Here is a 17,077-nt window from a genome sequence, read left to right as displayed (position 1 = left end):
CTCCTGTACACACTTTATTTAATCTTCAGCTTTAAAATTCTCATTGTGAATAAATCATTTTTGCCATTGTCTACAAACATGTTAATATATGTTAATTAAATTATACAAAGTGTAAAAATGTGAAAAAATGCTAAAAGAGATTAATGCTTTCTGAAGGCATAGAATTTCCAACCCAAATATTTTCTATTAGTGTTCACAACCTGGAGATTTAACTATCTAAATCAAGCATTTTGATGTTCTATAGTTTTAAAACAGGATGGCATAAGGATCAGGACAGTGCAGGGGGGCATGGACCTTCCCAGCTCCGTTCACATGGAGTCATTCATCTTGAAGGTTACAGTTTTTACCTCAGAGTACTCTGCAAGGGCGTATTCCCCTCTGGAGAGGTCAGACAGAACAGAGAAAGATGTTCAGGCGGCGCGGGACAAAGGAAATAAACATGATGAAAGGCTGATGTTTCTTACAGCTCTCTTCCATTTCCTGACATCTTGTATCCTCCAAACGGGGTCTGGACATGCATGGCGTTATAGCAGTTTATCCTTGAGACAGACAGAGAAGGATAAGCCTCAATGATTTTATAATAATAATAATAATTGATATTATTATTATTATTAGTAGTAGTAGTATTTCAATATTTCGTTGTGTTACACAATAGCTGCAACAGACCAGAGAACTGAAATTTACAGAATGGAAAATAAAAGCAGAAATAAATACATGGCCCAATAAATAAAATTCACCAATTAATTTAAAAAGGATACCTGAGGATAACTTTTTAAAGTTTATTGAACTTCGAATTTTTCAGTTAAGTTCCAACTAATTATATATTTAACCACATAATATAAATTTACTGTTTAAAAACAAAATTTTCCTTTTTTTATTGACCCTTTGCACATGGCGTCATAATCTTCAGATAGTGTTTGACTCAAAACAGGCATCACTTCCTGTAAAGCTTATCGAAAACCATACAGTTGGTAACCTAACAATGCTTTTAATAAGTGGATTTCACTGTAAAAATGGTCACATGGTGCTGTGTGGTCAGCTGGACAAACAGACAAGGATGCAAACTAAACTTATTTTATTGTAAACCTTTTAATGAGATGGAGATGGATAGTAGCTGTCAATACTAAGGAATAGCTGAAGGGCAATTCTCTGTGTATTCGTGGATTTGCAGAAAATACTTTTTTTACAAAGTAAGATTAAAGTTCACTGAAACACACATTCTGCCACATCATGCATTTGGTTGCATTAGTAAGATGCAACCAAATGTTGCATTATGGAGAAGGTGCGCAACAAATCATTAGCAACCATGGAGAAGATGCCCCACCATCATGTAGCCTACAACGTATGAAAAAACTAGTAGGTTTCTAGACTTTTGTATGCAGTGTAACAGGAAACACATAACTACATAGCAAATCATGCAAAGAATCATGTGAATTCAGGCAAAGTCAGCGATCTGATGAAATCAACAAAGAAGAAGGTATGGGTCAGTCTCTAAGTTAGATGTTTCCAACTTTTGTAAATGCCACCGTTTAAGAGACCAGCTAGGTGTGCTACTATCACAGACAAATTCAATCAATCTGAACAAGTAGAAGCCATGGCTGTACTGGCAAAGACAACATGGAAAATCAATCTGAGATTCCTTTCAATACTTCCTTTGTTCACTTCTGATGTCTGACATGGCGCATCGCATGAATAGTGACATGGTTGCAAAGAGTCAATAGTCTCTTTAATTTCCCCTTTCATTTTTTTTCACAAGTAATTTCACTACCATGTGGTATTTTTAAATTTTTCTGTCCCCTATTTTTACTTCACCAAAATAATCCCTCTCTTCTTATGCAAATGAGGAGTATCTCCACTCTTTAACTTCTGCCTATTATTTGGTTCACATTACACTGCATACTTCAAATCTACAAGCCACTGGCCATAACAAAGATAGCGACCTACAATCAGTTTATCAGTGAGCTGAAGATTAGCAACTTTATTTAAAAAAAAAACAAAAAAACATTGTAACTCCTGACTTAATTATTTTTTGAGAGGGTGATGTGACAGAACGTGTTTTTCAGTTTGCAGCTCTCATGGAAGCAGATGTTGATTGTCTGGTTTTTCATAACTTGGTGAAGTTTCCTCCAGAACTGAAAAAGACTCCTGGATAGGTGTTGAAACATCTTCAGGGAAAACTGAGTGAATATCTAACTGCATTCAATGAAACCTTTTGAGTCTTTTGTTCAAAAATGTGCTTCAGTTAATACATAGAAATTCAGAAGCTTGTAATTGTCCACTAGAAGAAAAGGTTACCAGACAGTTCCAGTCTCCAGGGCTCCAGACACAGACAGAGCTCTGTCCATACTTGTTGTGAACACAGCAGACACCAGGCCATACTGAGAGTTGTTGGCCCTCTCTATGACTTCCTGTTTGCTCTTAAAGCTGAATATACAGAGCACAGGCCCAAAGATCTGAAAGCACAAATATATAAATGAAGCTTTATAAATGAAGAGAAAAAAAAACTGCATTGTACAATGCTAAATGGGATTTTTTTATAAGGTCGACATTTTGACAATTAATTTTTCGGGTACCACTAGACCTGGGATGGCTGACACTCTGTCACTCAAATGTTTGTGTCTTAGGTAGTTTGGCTTGTTTCACTGCAAACTATCAGATAATCAACCTGCTTTTCTCTTCTGGGTGTTTTATTACAGCATGTCTCATGTGGCTTTTTCTTTTCCCATTTTCCTCCATAACACAGTGCATCGTGCTGTTACCTCTTCCTTGGCAATTCTCATGCTGTCTTTGACCTCGGAGAAGATGGTGGGTTGAATAAAGAGACTTTTTTCTCCCACAGCTCCTCCTCCGTATTCCAGTTTGGCTCCTTCTTTTTTCCCACTTTCTATCAGGTCAATTATTTTTTCAAACTGTTGTTGGTCTATCTAGTAATAGGGAAGGTAAACAAACAATGAATGAATAAAAATGTTTTTTATTTTGTATTTGCAAGTGATTACACAAAATTCCCGATTTAATAATATACATATATTTAAGAATATAAAAATAAATATGTAGGACTGACCAGGTGGAGAGTTTAAAAGATGAACAAAAAGGTAGAAATGAATGGATGGATGGATGGATGGATGGATGGATGGATGGATGGATGGATGGATGGATGGATGGATGGATTCTCATTCAATCTTAGTTATCACGCGGTGAAAGTCAGTCATGTATTTTACAGTTCCAATTCATAAATGTGTTTTCATAATTTTTTTAATGATACTTTAAAATCTGAAGCTCTGACACCTGTGGCCCGTGTGTCGTCTGGGGGTCCAGTGGGTCTCCTATGACAATCTTCTTGGCATTTTCTATGCTACGGCGCACAAACTCCTCATAAATCCTGTCCTGCACAAAGACACGTGATGCAGCTGTGCAGCACTGGCCTTGGTTGTAAAAAGCTCCTTTTTGAATTTCCTCCACAGCCAGCTGCACTGCACACACACACCCCCACACACACGCACACCACACACACACACACACACACACAGACGCAGACAGAAACAAATGCAAATTTAAGAAGAAATGGCACCATCTCTAGGTCAGAGTTCAGTCGTTCAGTGATCTGCATGGTTCTACAAAAACAAAAACTCTTCCACAAATCAAAATATGTTCATCTCAGAGCTGTCAGGCAGTTATTTCATAAAGTCTAAGACCCCTCTGCTAATTTGAAGTCAAAGACAAAAGTTTAAATTAGACAAAGATGTTCTGAGAAAATACAAGTGTAATTTTAAAATGATTATTTCATTTAAAACGAAAAAAAAATATACAAATCATCTTGGCTATATGTGAAAAAGTAATTACCCACTGAAGCTAATAACCTGGTGGCAACAACGTCCAACAAGGAAGGGCCAGCGATCTTCAGAAGGTTAGTAACTATGCCAGAAATGATCCCTAATGGTTTAAGTATACACACACACATGCATAAGCCCACACACACACGCCTGCACACCCCCACGAGCACACACACATACCCACACACCCCCCCCCACACACGCATGCATACCTTAGGGCATGACAAGCAGCATAAAAAGCAAGGATCATTTTACTTACAGTCACAGTCAGCAAACACAATACAAGGGTTCTTCCCTCCCAGCTCCAAAGTGACTCTCTTCAGATTACTTTTGGCTGCAGCCTCTTTGATCAGTTGGCCCACCTGGAAGAAAATGGTAAAACTGCCTTCAGATTATAAACACATATATAGGTAGAAATATGTGAATCCATGTGCAAGAACCAGTTTTTATATAATAAAGATGAAAAAACAACATTCAATTACCGTAGAATGTTTCATATCAACTGATGCAGATCACTGCAATGCAAAAGTATTCATACCTCTTGTAGTTCTAAGTAGTTCTTTGGTAATTGGCTGTAAAGTCAAAGTAATGCATAACTGTATGGATTGGAGGAAAATTATAGATGTTTTATCGATAAAACACTTTAAAAGGTGTGGTGTGCATACTGTATGTCCCCCCTAGATTTGGAAACAGCTAAATAGTATCCAGTGTAGTCAGTTGTATTCAAAAGATGTTCAAATCTGGTTATCCATAAGTGGCAAAGAAAACCATAAAAGAAGAAAAGTAGTCTGTCTTCATTTTACCACAAGCCTGGACACAGTGGTCATATGAAAGAAGACCCTGGAGTCAGGTGAGACCAAAACCTATTAGCATACACAGGCAACCACCATGATGCTGCTATTGGCGGTGGCAGCATCATGTTGTGGGGATGCTTTCCTTCAGCAGAACAAAGAAGCAGGTAAAAGTGCGTGGAAAAATGGATGATGCTTAATTGAGGAACAATTGTGGAAAAAATCTGTTAGAGGCAATAAAAGACTGAGGTGGCGGTTCAACTTCCAGAAGAACAACAACCCTAAACACAGATTGGTTCTGTGTTTAGGGTTGTTGAACTAAATATAAGTGAAAATCTGTGACGAATTGAAAATGTATTTTAATAGAGACTGCCCAGGCAAGTTCACTAAACGTGAACTTTTGTGCAGAGTAATTGGCTAAATTTCAAGTCTTTAAATGAGTAAAGCTGGTGGAGACTTGCCTGTAGCTGTGAGCTCTGGGTCTATAAAGTTCTAATACAAGGGAGATTAGTACAAAGGGACGTCCCATTTTTCAGTTTTGATCAGTTCATTAAATTCACAAAAGCGTAATAACTGTGTGCAGTAGAAACATTTTGCCATGCAGTCACAGACCTCTGTGGAGCCGGTGAAGGCCACTTTATCAATGCCTTCATGGCTGGCAATCGCTGCTCCGGCTGTGGATCCAAACCCTGGAACAATGTTCACCACTCCAGCAGGGAAGCCTGCCTGAAATGGAGATCCAGAGAGCATGCTAATGTAATGTAAGACACCAGAACCCATCTGCCCAAACCAGACACACTACTAAAAGATTTTAATCTTCATCTCACATTCAGAATATTCAAGCCAGATGAGGTAAAAATGGTCTTGGACCAGAAAGCAAACAATGGCTAATTGTGGTTGATGCGAAAAGGATTTTCCTTTAAAAACTGAGTTTCTGTATGTGCAAGATTACAAAGTATATTCTATTCTATTCTATTGTGGTTAAAAAGGTTTTTATGGATTCAATCTGTGTGCATGGCTCAGAAGGATTCAACGGGGCTCGACTGGGATTTGAACCCAGGCAGTAGGAGGAGCTCTTAGACTAGTAGGCTAGATGAAAGTTTGTCCTATTCCCACACACTTATACAGTTACTCTCACACCCTAGACCAATGACAGGGAGGCTCATTGGTCTATGGGTATGATTCTCTCTTAGGGTGTGAGAGGTCTTGGGTTCAAATCTCAGAAGAGCCCGACTAAGAAGTTTAAAGTAAAACTCACTCCCAAATCAACTTTTTTTTGCCGATAAGCTGTCTGATCAAGTTAATTAGGGTTCTATCTTTATTTTCTGTTTAATGTATTTTCACAATATTTCCAGTGAAAGAGACTCAACTTCTAATTAATGTCTGACCGTCCTGAAGGAACCAATATCATATTCTGCTTAAGGCCCCAGACAACCTTGGGCCAGGTTTGTTTCTGTCCATGTCTGTACGTAAATGTCTGACCAGAACAATATGTTAGGAATAAAAGATTTTTAAAATTCTGTTTAAGAAGTCATTCAGTAAATATGGTCTTGTCTTAATGTTTCAAGCACATCAATAATTTCAGGTCAAGAACACTTAGGAATTCCACAGGACCTCTCCAGAAGCCGTGAGGTGAGAGCAAGGTGCTCTCTTTGGCTATGAAAGAAACCTAGTAAAGCATTTTCCATGAGAATCTGGGCACCAACTATTATTTTCCTTAAACATTTTTGTTCAAACAGAAGATAATATTCTCTCAGTTTTGGAATCAGACCTCTTTTTTTTTTTTGTACCCCTCCAGGGGGTCTTTTGTGGGCTCTAGTGTCCCTTATATGACAGTGGGCTGACAGGAAATGGGGGAGGAGAAGGGGGAAGACATGCGGCAAATATTGTCGGGTCCGGGAGTCGAACCCGCGACGGCCGCGTCGAGGACTGAAGGCCTCCATATACGGGTCACGCTAACCACTACGCCACCACGGCACGCCCGGAATCAGACCTCTTTGATCAGTGATCCAATGTGCAGCGCAGTGAGTGGGGTCTGCTCTGCCGGTTTGATGACCACAGTGTTTCCACAACTCAGGGCCGGTGCTAACTTCCACATGAGCATCAGCAGAGGGAAGTTCCACTAGTGGAGACCAAAAAACAAAATAAAAGACAGTGAGAGAATTTACAGCAGTGAAAATACTATGTAGCAGACATGTCAACGTGTAAACTCAATGTTCTCTGTGTTTAATGCACTTATGGACATGAAATTCTTACCAGATGCTGTAATAACTGAAGTGATTCACAAACCCAAAATCATGAACATAAGTTAAATTAATCCATAAATTGAGCCATGTATAAGAAAATGGAACATGTGTTGAACTCTGAAATACATTTGTTGTTTTGACTGGTAATGACAATTTTTTAAAAAACATTTTCTAAATGAATCCATTTGTCATGTTTATTGCTCCGTGGTGATTTTGATTCATTTTTTCACCACCTTCAATGTTCTGTCTATTCTGATCTTCATTCCATCCATAATTTTCTAGCTGGTTGGTTGTAAAGTGATCTTCTGCACTATCCTAGTAGCTGCATTTCATTCTCTGATGGTTTAGAGGCCCTTCAACCACAAAGACTTGGACTCATCACCAAAGTTAAAAAGATCAAAATACCATTGGAGACATGGAAATCACAAGTTTAGAATGTAGTACTGCCAATTAAGATCTTTCAATTAATTATTGAAAATGGCACAAATTATTTTCAATATGTTCATTTTTTGGGAAAAAAATAAAATAAAACTGAATAAAACTAGAATATTTTATTTTTATATAACCTTATACTCCTATATCTTTATCTAGAAATGGACTGTGTATAATTTCTCATTAAAACAAACTTGTTGGTCGAATGGAATTAGTTTTAAAATTAAATCTGCCAGTGTGAATAACTTTGGATGAACCTATTTCTTCTGTGTTGGTAATATCATCCCAAACATGTTCCTAAATTTTGAGGTTCCATAACATAAAACTCTCTATGAATTGTCCATCAAACTGTTAGGATCTGGGGTTGTTTGGTTTTTGTTGTTTTTTCATGTTCCTTCTTTTTTTCTACTATTTCTGCCTTGTTTCCATTTCCACTTTCTAAATGACTCACTAGTTTAGAAATAAACTAGTGAGTCTAGTTTATTTCTTGTTTTCAGTTATTCTTTGTCTCTGTAGTTTCTTTAGTTTAGTTATTCTTTTATATTGGATTCATTTCCTAGTCCCCTGTGAATTCTATTGTTTTTGATTTCTTTGGTGTACTCTTTCTTTATTTTTTCTTCATTAATTCTACAACTGAACTTAATGTCTCTCGTCTGCCGTGATCGGGTTCACTTTAAAACACACCATGACTCTTTGTTTCTGACATCTAATGACTATGTTCTGACCTTTTTCTTCAAATACTTACTGGGATAATGGCTCCACAAATGCCAATAGGTTCATGTCTGGTTAAACACACAAAGGTTTCATCTGTAAAATAAAAAAAAAGTTATTGACATTTCATGAATACCTCTGCTCTTGTGCTTGACCAAAATCATATTTCACATTTAAGCTGTAGTGGTTGTCATCAGCATGCTGTGATCTATAGTTCTCTACATATAGAAGTCAGATATCGTCGTCCATAAAGTCTCTGAAACCAAGTCAGTGTTACAAATGTTTTAAGCATTTGTTGTACAAATGTTAAAGCTGTTTACCCGGCAGTAAGTTGGGTAAACATTTGTAGTACACAAATGTTTACTTATAGTACATTTACTTACAGTTTTTCTGCTACTATGGTATTAAGTTTCACAGCCACATGCAGGCTTTCTACTTTGACTCATTCTTGAATTGGGTTATCTAAAGTGATCAATTAGATTTCTGGTTACTGTGTTAGTTCTCATTAAGCCATTCATCCCATTTGTTTTCCTCAGCTGTGTTGGACTGCATGTCCCATCATCTACAGTGATGGAAGGCTTACTTAGACTATAAAGAATAATGCATTGACTGAGCTTACATTATATTGTGGGTTTCTATTCATTTTGACCTCTCTAAGCACCCAAATACATTCATACACAGACTGGTAGGGAACAAGGCACTGACTTGGCAGGGAGGGAAACTGGAATCAAACCCATCGATTTACCAATTGCAGGAAGATTATCCTCCCTACTTATCCACTGCTGCCCTGTGTGGGGATTTGTTTGTACAGTTTGTTTGTTTGGACAAATTGATATTGTTTTTTTCTTTAAAGCTTTGGAACTACAAGCTGACAACTAGAGGAAAGATTCCACACACACTCACCCACAGGCAAACTTTTGCCATGAATCTTATCAGCCCAGCCTCCGTAGTAATGCAGCGTTTTGATGCTACCTTCCAGATCAGTGAAGAAAGCTTGGAGAAATGGCTTCCCTGTGTCCAGTGACTCCAAGGTCTGAGGAATGAAGAAAAGATGCAGTTGCACTTATTACATTTAATTTTATTGTAAGATTTTTCTAAACAGTAATCACTACTTTATAGTGCTTTTTAAATCCCATGTTCTGACAGGCAGTGTGATACTCAGAACTGTCATCTGGTTGCAAAGGAGAAGCCCAACAGATTTATTTTCACAAGTGGAGCATTATATATATACAGTATATATACTATATCTATATACTATATATATATATATATATATCCTCCTCAATCCCATTCCACAATTCAGTATGTACTGATGAATTGTTGACATGAGTTTCATAGGGAGAGATTGAGGAAAATAGTAAGAACAGGAGTTTTGAAGGAGGATACATATACTGTACATTAGTATCATCCTAGTACATTAGTACATTCATTGTACTGTAATGAAAGTACTGAAACCACCACTCCTGAAATGGTAGCTTGCTAAGGTTTACTTAAACAAGATGTTTACAGGGCTTACATTAAAAGATCATGCATGCCCCACATATTTTTGTCTACTGTCACATGTATCTTTGTGATGGTGTTTTACCGCCAGCAGTTTACGGTCCCTCTCCACCAGGTCCGCTAGTTTGTGCAGCAACCTCCCCCTGCGGGGGGGCTCCATCTTCCGCCAAGCAGAGTCCAGCTGCATGGCCGCTTTGGCTGCTGCAACCGCCTTATCAACATCCTCCTGCACCCGAGAGGGCCGGGAGGAATACCACATCAGTCAGGATCCACTTAGGTTGCAAGCTGTTCCTCAGTTTTTCAGAAGGTTTTAGTATCAGAGTTGTGACTTTAACCATAGATGCTTATAATCTAACCAACTAAAATTCACTTCACACTTTAGTTCTAAACATAACCTGTAACCCAAAAACAGCACCTCTTCTTTTGGGCCCCATAAGTAACAGTCAGTACACACAATGTAGCATGTGTTTTTAAAATGGTCCTGACGCTAAAACAAATACAAGCACCTCCCCCCCTGCCCCCCCTCCTCTAATCTGAAACAAACTTTCAGAAAATTGCAAAACAACTGAAACAAATCACTGCTTTAAATCAGTGCTTTAGAGTTGCTTTTGATTTGTAGAAAGTGAAACATTGATCAACATATTTGATGGATATTTGATTATTTTTGTGATTGCATTTTACAAAGCATGTTTATTGCTTGTTTCACAATTGGTTACTGTATGACATTTTTATAATACAAAGCACTTTAAACTACCTTGTTTCTGAAATGTGCTATACAAATAAACTTCACTTGACTTTAGATGGTTTTATAATCTTTTCAGTGATGTCTGTCTCATTTTCTATGATAAACAAACTTCCTGATTGAATTAAAACAATTTTAAATCTAAATCTGCCAGGGGTGTTTTTGAATTTGAATTGGATAATTTTATGCTTCTCAGTGATTCTTCAGAGTTCTTACTTTGTCTGCTTCTTGGACCTCACAGATTGTATCCCCAGTTGCCGGGTTCAGAGTTGGGAACGTCCTTCCACTAACGGACATGTGCCACTCATTGTTGATGAAAATCTGTGGAGAAGCCACATGTGCTTGAGACGCTTTCTTTCCAGGCTTAAATGTGTGTGTGTGCAGCTGCGTACCTTGGTGTAAATGACTCGCTGGATTTTGGCAGGCTGAGGTAGATCTGAAGCTGGGATCTTGTCTGCCACTCCGTTCCTTGTTGTCCCCCTCTGTGCCATGCTTAGGTCCCAGTGCGGTGCAGGCTGGAGTCTGGCTGCTCGTTCTCCAGTTCACTGCCTTTAAAGTGTCCCCCCTCCTCACAGACGAGCTCCTGGCAGCTCAACTCCGCCCCTGCAAATCAAGCAGGAACCTTGTTCCTGCAAAGTCTGGGGTAGAGCCAGGCCTCTTCTGTTATTTTTGTTCATAACTCAAATAAAACCTGAACTACAACAATACTGGTTAAATTATGGACTTACATACAGTAGTGTGAAAAAGCAGAACAAACTCCTTACCATCACCACTGTTGCCCCAGTTTTGCAATGTTTTCCTTAAATATCTACGTTCTGATGCATCGGTATGAACCAGGGATCCTTCAGTCCAGGCCTTTTGGGTTGGAGTCCTGCAGGTTTTAAATGTGTCTCTGCTTCAACGCACCTCAGTTAAAACACTTGTGTCATGAGCAGAACTCTGGAGAATTGGACTGCTCACTGAGGAGGAAAATCAGCCATTTGATTCAGCTGTGTTGGACCAGGAAGGGACACACCTAAAGGTTGTAGGACACTGGCCCTCTAGCCCTTGAGGCTTAGAGTTGAGGGCCCCTGGTCTAAACCATATGAAGAAATGAAGACAATCTAAACCGAAACACAGCAGCTCTTCCCAGTTACTCTGATACTTCTCTACACTGACAACAAGTAGGCAGAGTTATATATGGTCACTTCAAACAATAAGGTAAAACATTATTTTTGGAATCTATTTTTGTCTTTTTGATCTGAGAGTGAAACTGCGATGGTGGGCCTTCATTTCTGATTCAGAAGCCTAGATCAAGAAATTCACTGCTGACTGTTTCCTTGTCAAATCAGAGAATACTGAGAGAAAAGTCCATTATGGTTTAAAATGTGAAATTAACTCGATCTGCAGTAATTAACAACAAAGCAAAAGTAGCAGTGTTTTCCAGAACTCTGCTTCATTTTGCACCTGGCTCTGCAGGAACCCATCAGGGTGAACAAAGGCTAACAAATACTTGCACTCACATACAGTCGGCCATTGTTTCCTCTTCATCGCCTTTCCTTTTTGTCGGTGTTTAATTAGAACAACAAGGTTTTGAAAGCCCATTTTTCACCTCAGCAACTCCATAATGATGCACACAAATGGACTTAACTGATTGGACAAGCTAAAAAAAAAAAAGACAGGGGAGAAAGGACAGAGAAATAAATTCAGGTTTGTGTGTGAGAATATGGGTGAGCAAAACCTTAGACTTATGTATGGAGGAGCGAATGAAATAATTATATCCAAACGATTAATGGCAAAAAGAAAGAATGCCCTCTAGTAGTTTTCTTTTTTTAAAGCGATGAAACCAATGCATTATGCTCGCTAAACACAAAAGCAAGTAAAATTGCTTAATTATTTTTATTATTATGATACTTGAAATAATTAATACATGCTAAATTTGCATTAAAAAAATATGTATTTTAGTCTCTGAAATGAAATTTTTAAGCAATTTAGATCATATGTTTTCCTTTTATTCAGTTTGAGAAGTCATACAAACTGATGAGACATTATGAATTTGTGGAATAATATTGCTAAATAAAAATAATATAGTTAAGAAATTGTAGTCCTTACAATTTCTTTGCACTTCAGCCTCATCTGTGCCGTGTGAGCGAGCTGTGTCAAAACTTAATTTCAAAACATTGAAAAAACATAACTTTTTAAAATAAAAATTTATAAAAGAATAAAAAATAAGTTTAGTCCACAAGCATCCTCATTCACATCCGGTTCACCCGTGATGTGTATCATATCACGTTATGATACATGTTCACATTATTTATTGACTGTATCCAAAAATATTTTACATTTAAATGAAGACATGAAATGATACAATATAAAATACAATGACTTAAATTGTAAGTGTATAGAGTAAGTCATCAAATCAGTGTCAGTTGATAGTGTCAACTATATTGCTTGTAGGGATTTTTAAGGTCCAGCAGATGTCAGTATTCAGTGACACAGCATCAACACAGTATCAGTTCAGCAATGTGTTGAAACGCTTCATAACGCCCCATCAATCCATCAATCCATCAATCCATCAACCCTTCAATCCATCTACATTTGTGGTGCATCTGGAACAAACTTCCAAGAAAAAAGAAAAAAACTGCCAAACAGCTGAAACACTGAGTTTCTGTAAAGGCTAAAATCCTGTTTGGAGTCGCCTTTGATTAGTAGTAAATGGAAGATTGATTGACATATTTGATGTGCATTTATTATTTGGATGATTGCATTTGACAAAATGTAATGTTTCTTGCTTGTTTCACAATTGCTTACTGTGTGATGTTTTTATGATGTAAAGCATACATCATGTTTTGCATAGCAAATTTCAGCAAATGTGTCATTCAAATAAACTTGACTTGACTTTAAGTCAAGTCAATAAAGTCAAGTCAAGACAGCTCAAATCACATGAGCTGTCTCAGAACCGCCATATTCAGCTAGCCTGTGTTGACCTTTTGCACGTGACCTCATGCTGTTCAGAGCTCCGCCCACTCCGCCACGATGGACATCAAAACAACCAAAACCAAAAGATACAGTGGCAATGGATAGCAGTCGACAGTCATAATGACTGTCAGCCCTCGGTGTAATTGCAATTTGTAATTACAATTTGTAATTTGTAAACTTTTTACAAGGCAAGATTAATGTTTATATAGGTAAAACGATTAAGGTTCATGTACTTTATAAGTAAATATGACTAGAAAGATGATTTCAAATATTGCATTATGGAGAAGGTCCATCTAACCATCAGTAACCATGGAGAAATGCCTTCACCATCATGGCTGAATTTATGGAAAACACTGGTTCCCATCTGGTCTTCAAAGGATTAGTAGGAAACCAGTTTGTAATGCTGCTCTTTCCCATTGAAGGGGAAACACTGTTTATGACAGTGATATAAAAAATGTTTCGTGATTCAGGCAAAGTCGGCAATTTGATCCACACAGCCAGAGGGAGGAAGTGGGTCGGTTTTTAAGCTAGCTATTTACAACTTTTGTAAATACTATTGTCCATGGTTTTCTCTGAAAGGTAAAACTCAGAAAAAAGTGAAATATATTAAATATGTTTAGTGTGGCACTGAGTGGCACCATGTGCTCAGGCTGTGGTTCTCAACCCGGGGTCCGTTCTCAGTCTCTGGCCTTCGCTGCTCCTCCTGTTTCCTGTCCATGTACTGTTCTATAAAGGCCATGAGAACCTACAAAAGTGTCATTCATTTACTCAACTGCGATGAAGTAAAGCAGGAAGTATAGAACCAGTTAAGCACCATAGGAATCATAGAGTTGTACATTAAAGTGCTTGTTTGCAGTTAAAGGTTAGGGAGATCTGCATGGGGTGGAGGGAGTGGTTCAGATTGAAAAAGATGGACAGACTGAGGCAGTGAGAGAGGAGCAGAGGGAGGGAACCACTAAGATAAACCTGTCCAGGTGTTCAGAGGGAGACAAAGCCTCCTTTCAGGTCCTGATGTGAACACGTTTCTCCTCCACTTGTTACAGAATGAACCCCAATGAACAAAACAACAAAGTCAGGCAGAATATTGGATCCTGCTGTTTAGCAAAAATATGGTTCAGAGAAAAACAAACAGAATAGAAGGAAACTATGAACAATGTGTTTCAAAATTTTAAGCAACATTAAAGTAACTGATCATTTCTTCTGGACATGCACCATGCAGTTTGCGGTAAGTATCTTACAAAAGTATTCATTTGCCCAGATTTTTTTAACCTTCTTTTGTCACATTATAACCTCAATTCCTACCCTAGGCCTAACGTTAACCAGATTAACTCACTCCATACCTCTAATTCTAACTAGTAGAGCATAGGTAAAGAGCAAAAACAGTGAGGACCAGGAGGCCAGCCCCACTCGCTCCACAAATAACCTCCCTTGGTTAAAATGGGGAAAGTGGTCCTCTATATGTAACAGAAACAAATACACACGCACACACACCAAGCCGATACTCTGAAGCGTCACTTTTGACAGCAGTTACAGGTTCATGTCTTTGATGGCATGACTCAAAAACTCAGACTCAGTCCGACTGGATAGAGTTTGAGTCAACATGAAGTTCTGCCTCAGATTCTCAGTTAGATTTGGGTCTGAGTCTTGACTGGCCAACATGTGAACATTCTTTCATCTTTATCACAACAGCCTGACATTGTGACTGTCAGGCTGTTTGTTGTCTTCGTTTCTCCAGGATGTGACTGGCAGAGGGAGCTTCAAAAGGAGAGGACTCCAGCAGTGATGCCAGATGGTTAGTTCTTCCTCCAGTTGTCTCCTTGGAGCTCACACTGCTCCGTTTCCTCCTTCCTGGTTGCTTCTCCTAGGAGCTGCTCACCCACCTGTCCACCCTCCAAGTGATCAACCTTTCACCATTTATCATTTAAAAACAGAAAAGAACATCCTTCCATAAACTGAAACATCTGATAATCACAGCTGAGTTGTGATTCTTACCTCCTCCAGGATACTGACCTGCCTCAGCAACCGTAAGACCATAACAACTTCCTAACTTTGTCCACTATATTGATCACCATTCCTCTGACAGTCTCCCTTCTTCTCCTCCCACAGAAAACCACAAGAACAATAAATAAATAAACTTACTGGGACTAAACTATTGCACCATGAGAAGCAAAATGTCTTCATTTTGTTTCCTTCAAATCAAAATGAATGCATTTCCATTGGCTAAAGTTGCAGAAATGAGAACTGTTGTTCTATGTCTTAGCCTCAACAACTCAGTTACAGAAATAAAACATTTCTCTTACGTGAATTCCATCAGAAAAGCCTGAGTGGTCTCTTCATGACAAAACCATTTAATCTGACTGGTGATAACAGCAATTACATTTCAGTAAAAGAGAGGAAGAAATAGAGCAACAAGAACTCTCAATGCGAACAAAGACGAGAACGGAAAAGGAAACTAAAGTGTCTGTCTTTCTAACTGGATCCACATTTGGGACATTGCTGCTTCACATGACCTTTAAATAGCTGCTTACTTGGCCCATTTGAATCTGAAAGCCCAGGAGGACTTGAGGATTAGCCACTTGAAATTGTCTTGGTGTTTCTGTACGTGTGTGTGTGTGCGCATGTGTGTGTGTTTTCTTTCCTTTCAGAAGAAAGTTTGTCTTCTCTTCATATCCAATTCAAAAACAAAAAAAACTAATCACTTTATTTTCCCTTTTGGTAGTCAATTGAAAATGGACAGGACGAATGATGATTAAGTGCAAAATCATTTATTGTGAGCAAGAGATCAGGTCACAAAGCTGCTTCTCTCTGTTATCGATTTATTCATCTTTTCGTTTAAACCAGGTCGCTCTCTGTGACATGACACTCAGCCAGATGATTACAGTGAAAACAAGTTCAGTGACATGGAAACAAATTATTGGTTGGATTACATGGTGAGGTTTCTCTGTCCCACATCTCCACTCCAGATAGTTCTTGATGCCTTTGGATTATCTATTACAATAATTTGGCCACTTTTCTCAGAAATGTACCAAGAGAAGAAATACTTGTGCTCTGTGTGCGTGAGCGTGTCCGTCCAAGAGTGGCTCTGATGATCTTTTTCTCACCAGCATTATCAGACTGACTCTGTTAGTTTGGTCTTGTTATACGAGGCCTGTGCTCCACTGCTAATAGCACTACTCTAACACACTTGTCTTGCTAATTGTTGCTTAACAAGCTTGTTAACCTTATTAAAGACTGTCTGGCAGGAAACAAAAAACAAGAAGTTGAGATGTTTTCAAGGCTTATTAAACAAAGCTGAAGGACATTAATGATCTTCAGCAGAGCAGGTTGTTTACCTCAGTGGGGAGAAGAGGACAGGTTTGTTGGTTTTGGAAAAAAAAAAGTTTATGATTGGTATTGGAATGATTTCTCTTCACCATCTGAGTTGCCATAAATATTAGTTCAGTTTGAAGAATGCGGCCACATTAAAGTAAAGTAAACTGCTGCACTGAAAATACAGAGAAAACACATAGCCACTCCAAGAATTAGGACTTTTTTCAGAACTTTTCTAATAATAATTCTTCATATTTTCCTTTAACTTTGTGTTGATGGGTGACATAATATTCCATAATATTCACCTTAGTCATATTGTTGCTCATCTCCAGGCTCACCATGGTTACTGTGCTGTACTTCACTTCTCAGGCCTGTATATTATTAATTTGAGTTAAATGAAACACGTTTGTCCTCCAGGAAATGAGATGGCATTCCAGGGAAGCTGCTGGCTCGTTTCCATTCGCCTTTCTCAAGGGACTCTTTATGTTTTCACTGAGACCAGGAGACATTGACCAGGGTCAGCGGTGTGACATTCAGCTGCCTTGAGTTGAATTTTGA

General features: G+C 38.4%; 1 protein-coding gene across 1 annotated transcript; it reads right to left on the bottom strand.

Moving 5' to 3' along the window:
• Positions 1-53: 53 nt before the first annotated feature.
• On the bottom strand, positions 54-10,754 carry aldh1a3 (aldehyde dehydrogenase 1 family member A3). The gene is made up of 13 exons (XM_005802660.3): positions 10,645-10,754; positions 10,469-10,573; positions 9,596-9,736; positions 8,914-9,043; positions 8,045-8,106; positions 6,615-6,743; positions 5,234-5,347; positions 4,090-4,192; positions 3,286-3,470; positions 2,760-2,924; positions 2,296-2,453; positions 465-539; positions 54-378 (listed from the first exon to the last, which is right to left on the bottom strand). The coding sequence occupies exons 1-13, from the start codon at positions 10,741-10,743 to the stop codon at positions 309-311; spliced, it is 1,536 nt and encodes a 511-aa protein (XP_005802717.2). The 5' UTR covers positions 10,744-10,754; the 3' UTR covers positions 54-308.
• Between the last annotated feature and the right edge of the window lie 6,323 nt (positions 10,755-17,077).

Source organism: Xiphophorus maculatus, chromosome 4 (genome assembly GCF_002775205.1).
Source record: "Xiphophorus maculatus strain JP 163 A chromosome 4, X_maculatus-5.0-male, whole genome shotgun sequence".
NCBI lineage: Eukaryota > Metazoa > Chordata > Actinopteri > Cyprinodontiformes > Poeciliidae > Xiphophorus > Xiphophorus maculatus.
The sequence above is the reverse complement of the archived record's forward strand: the minus strand, read 5'-3'. Positions and strand labels throughout refer to the sequence as shown.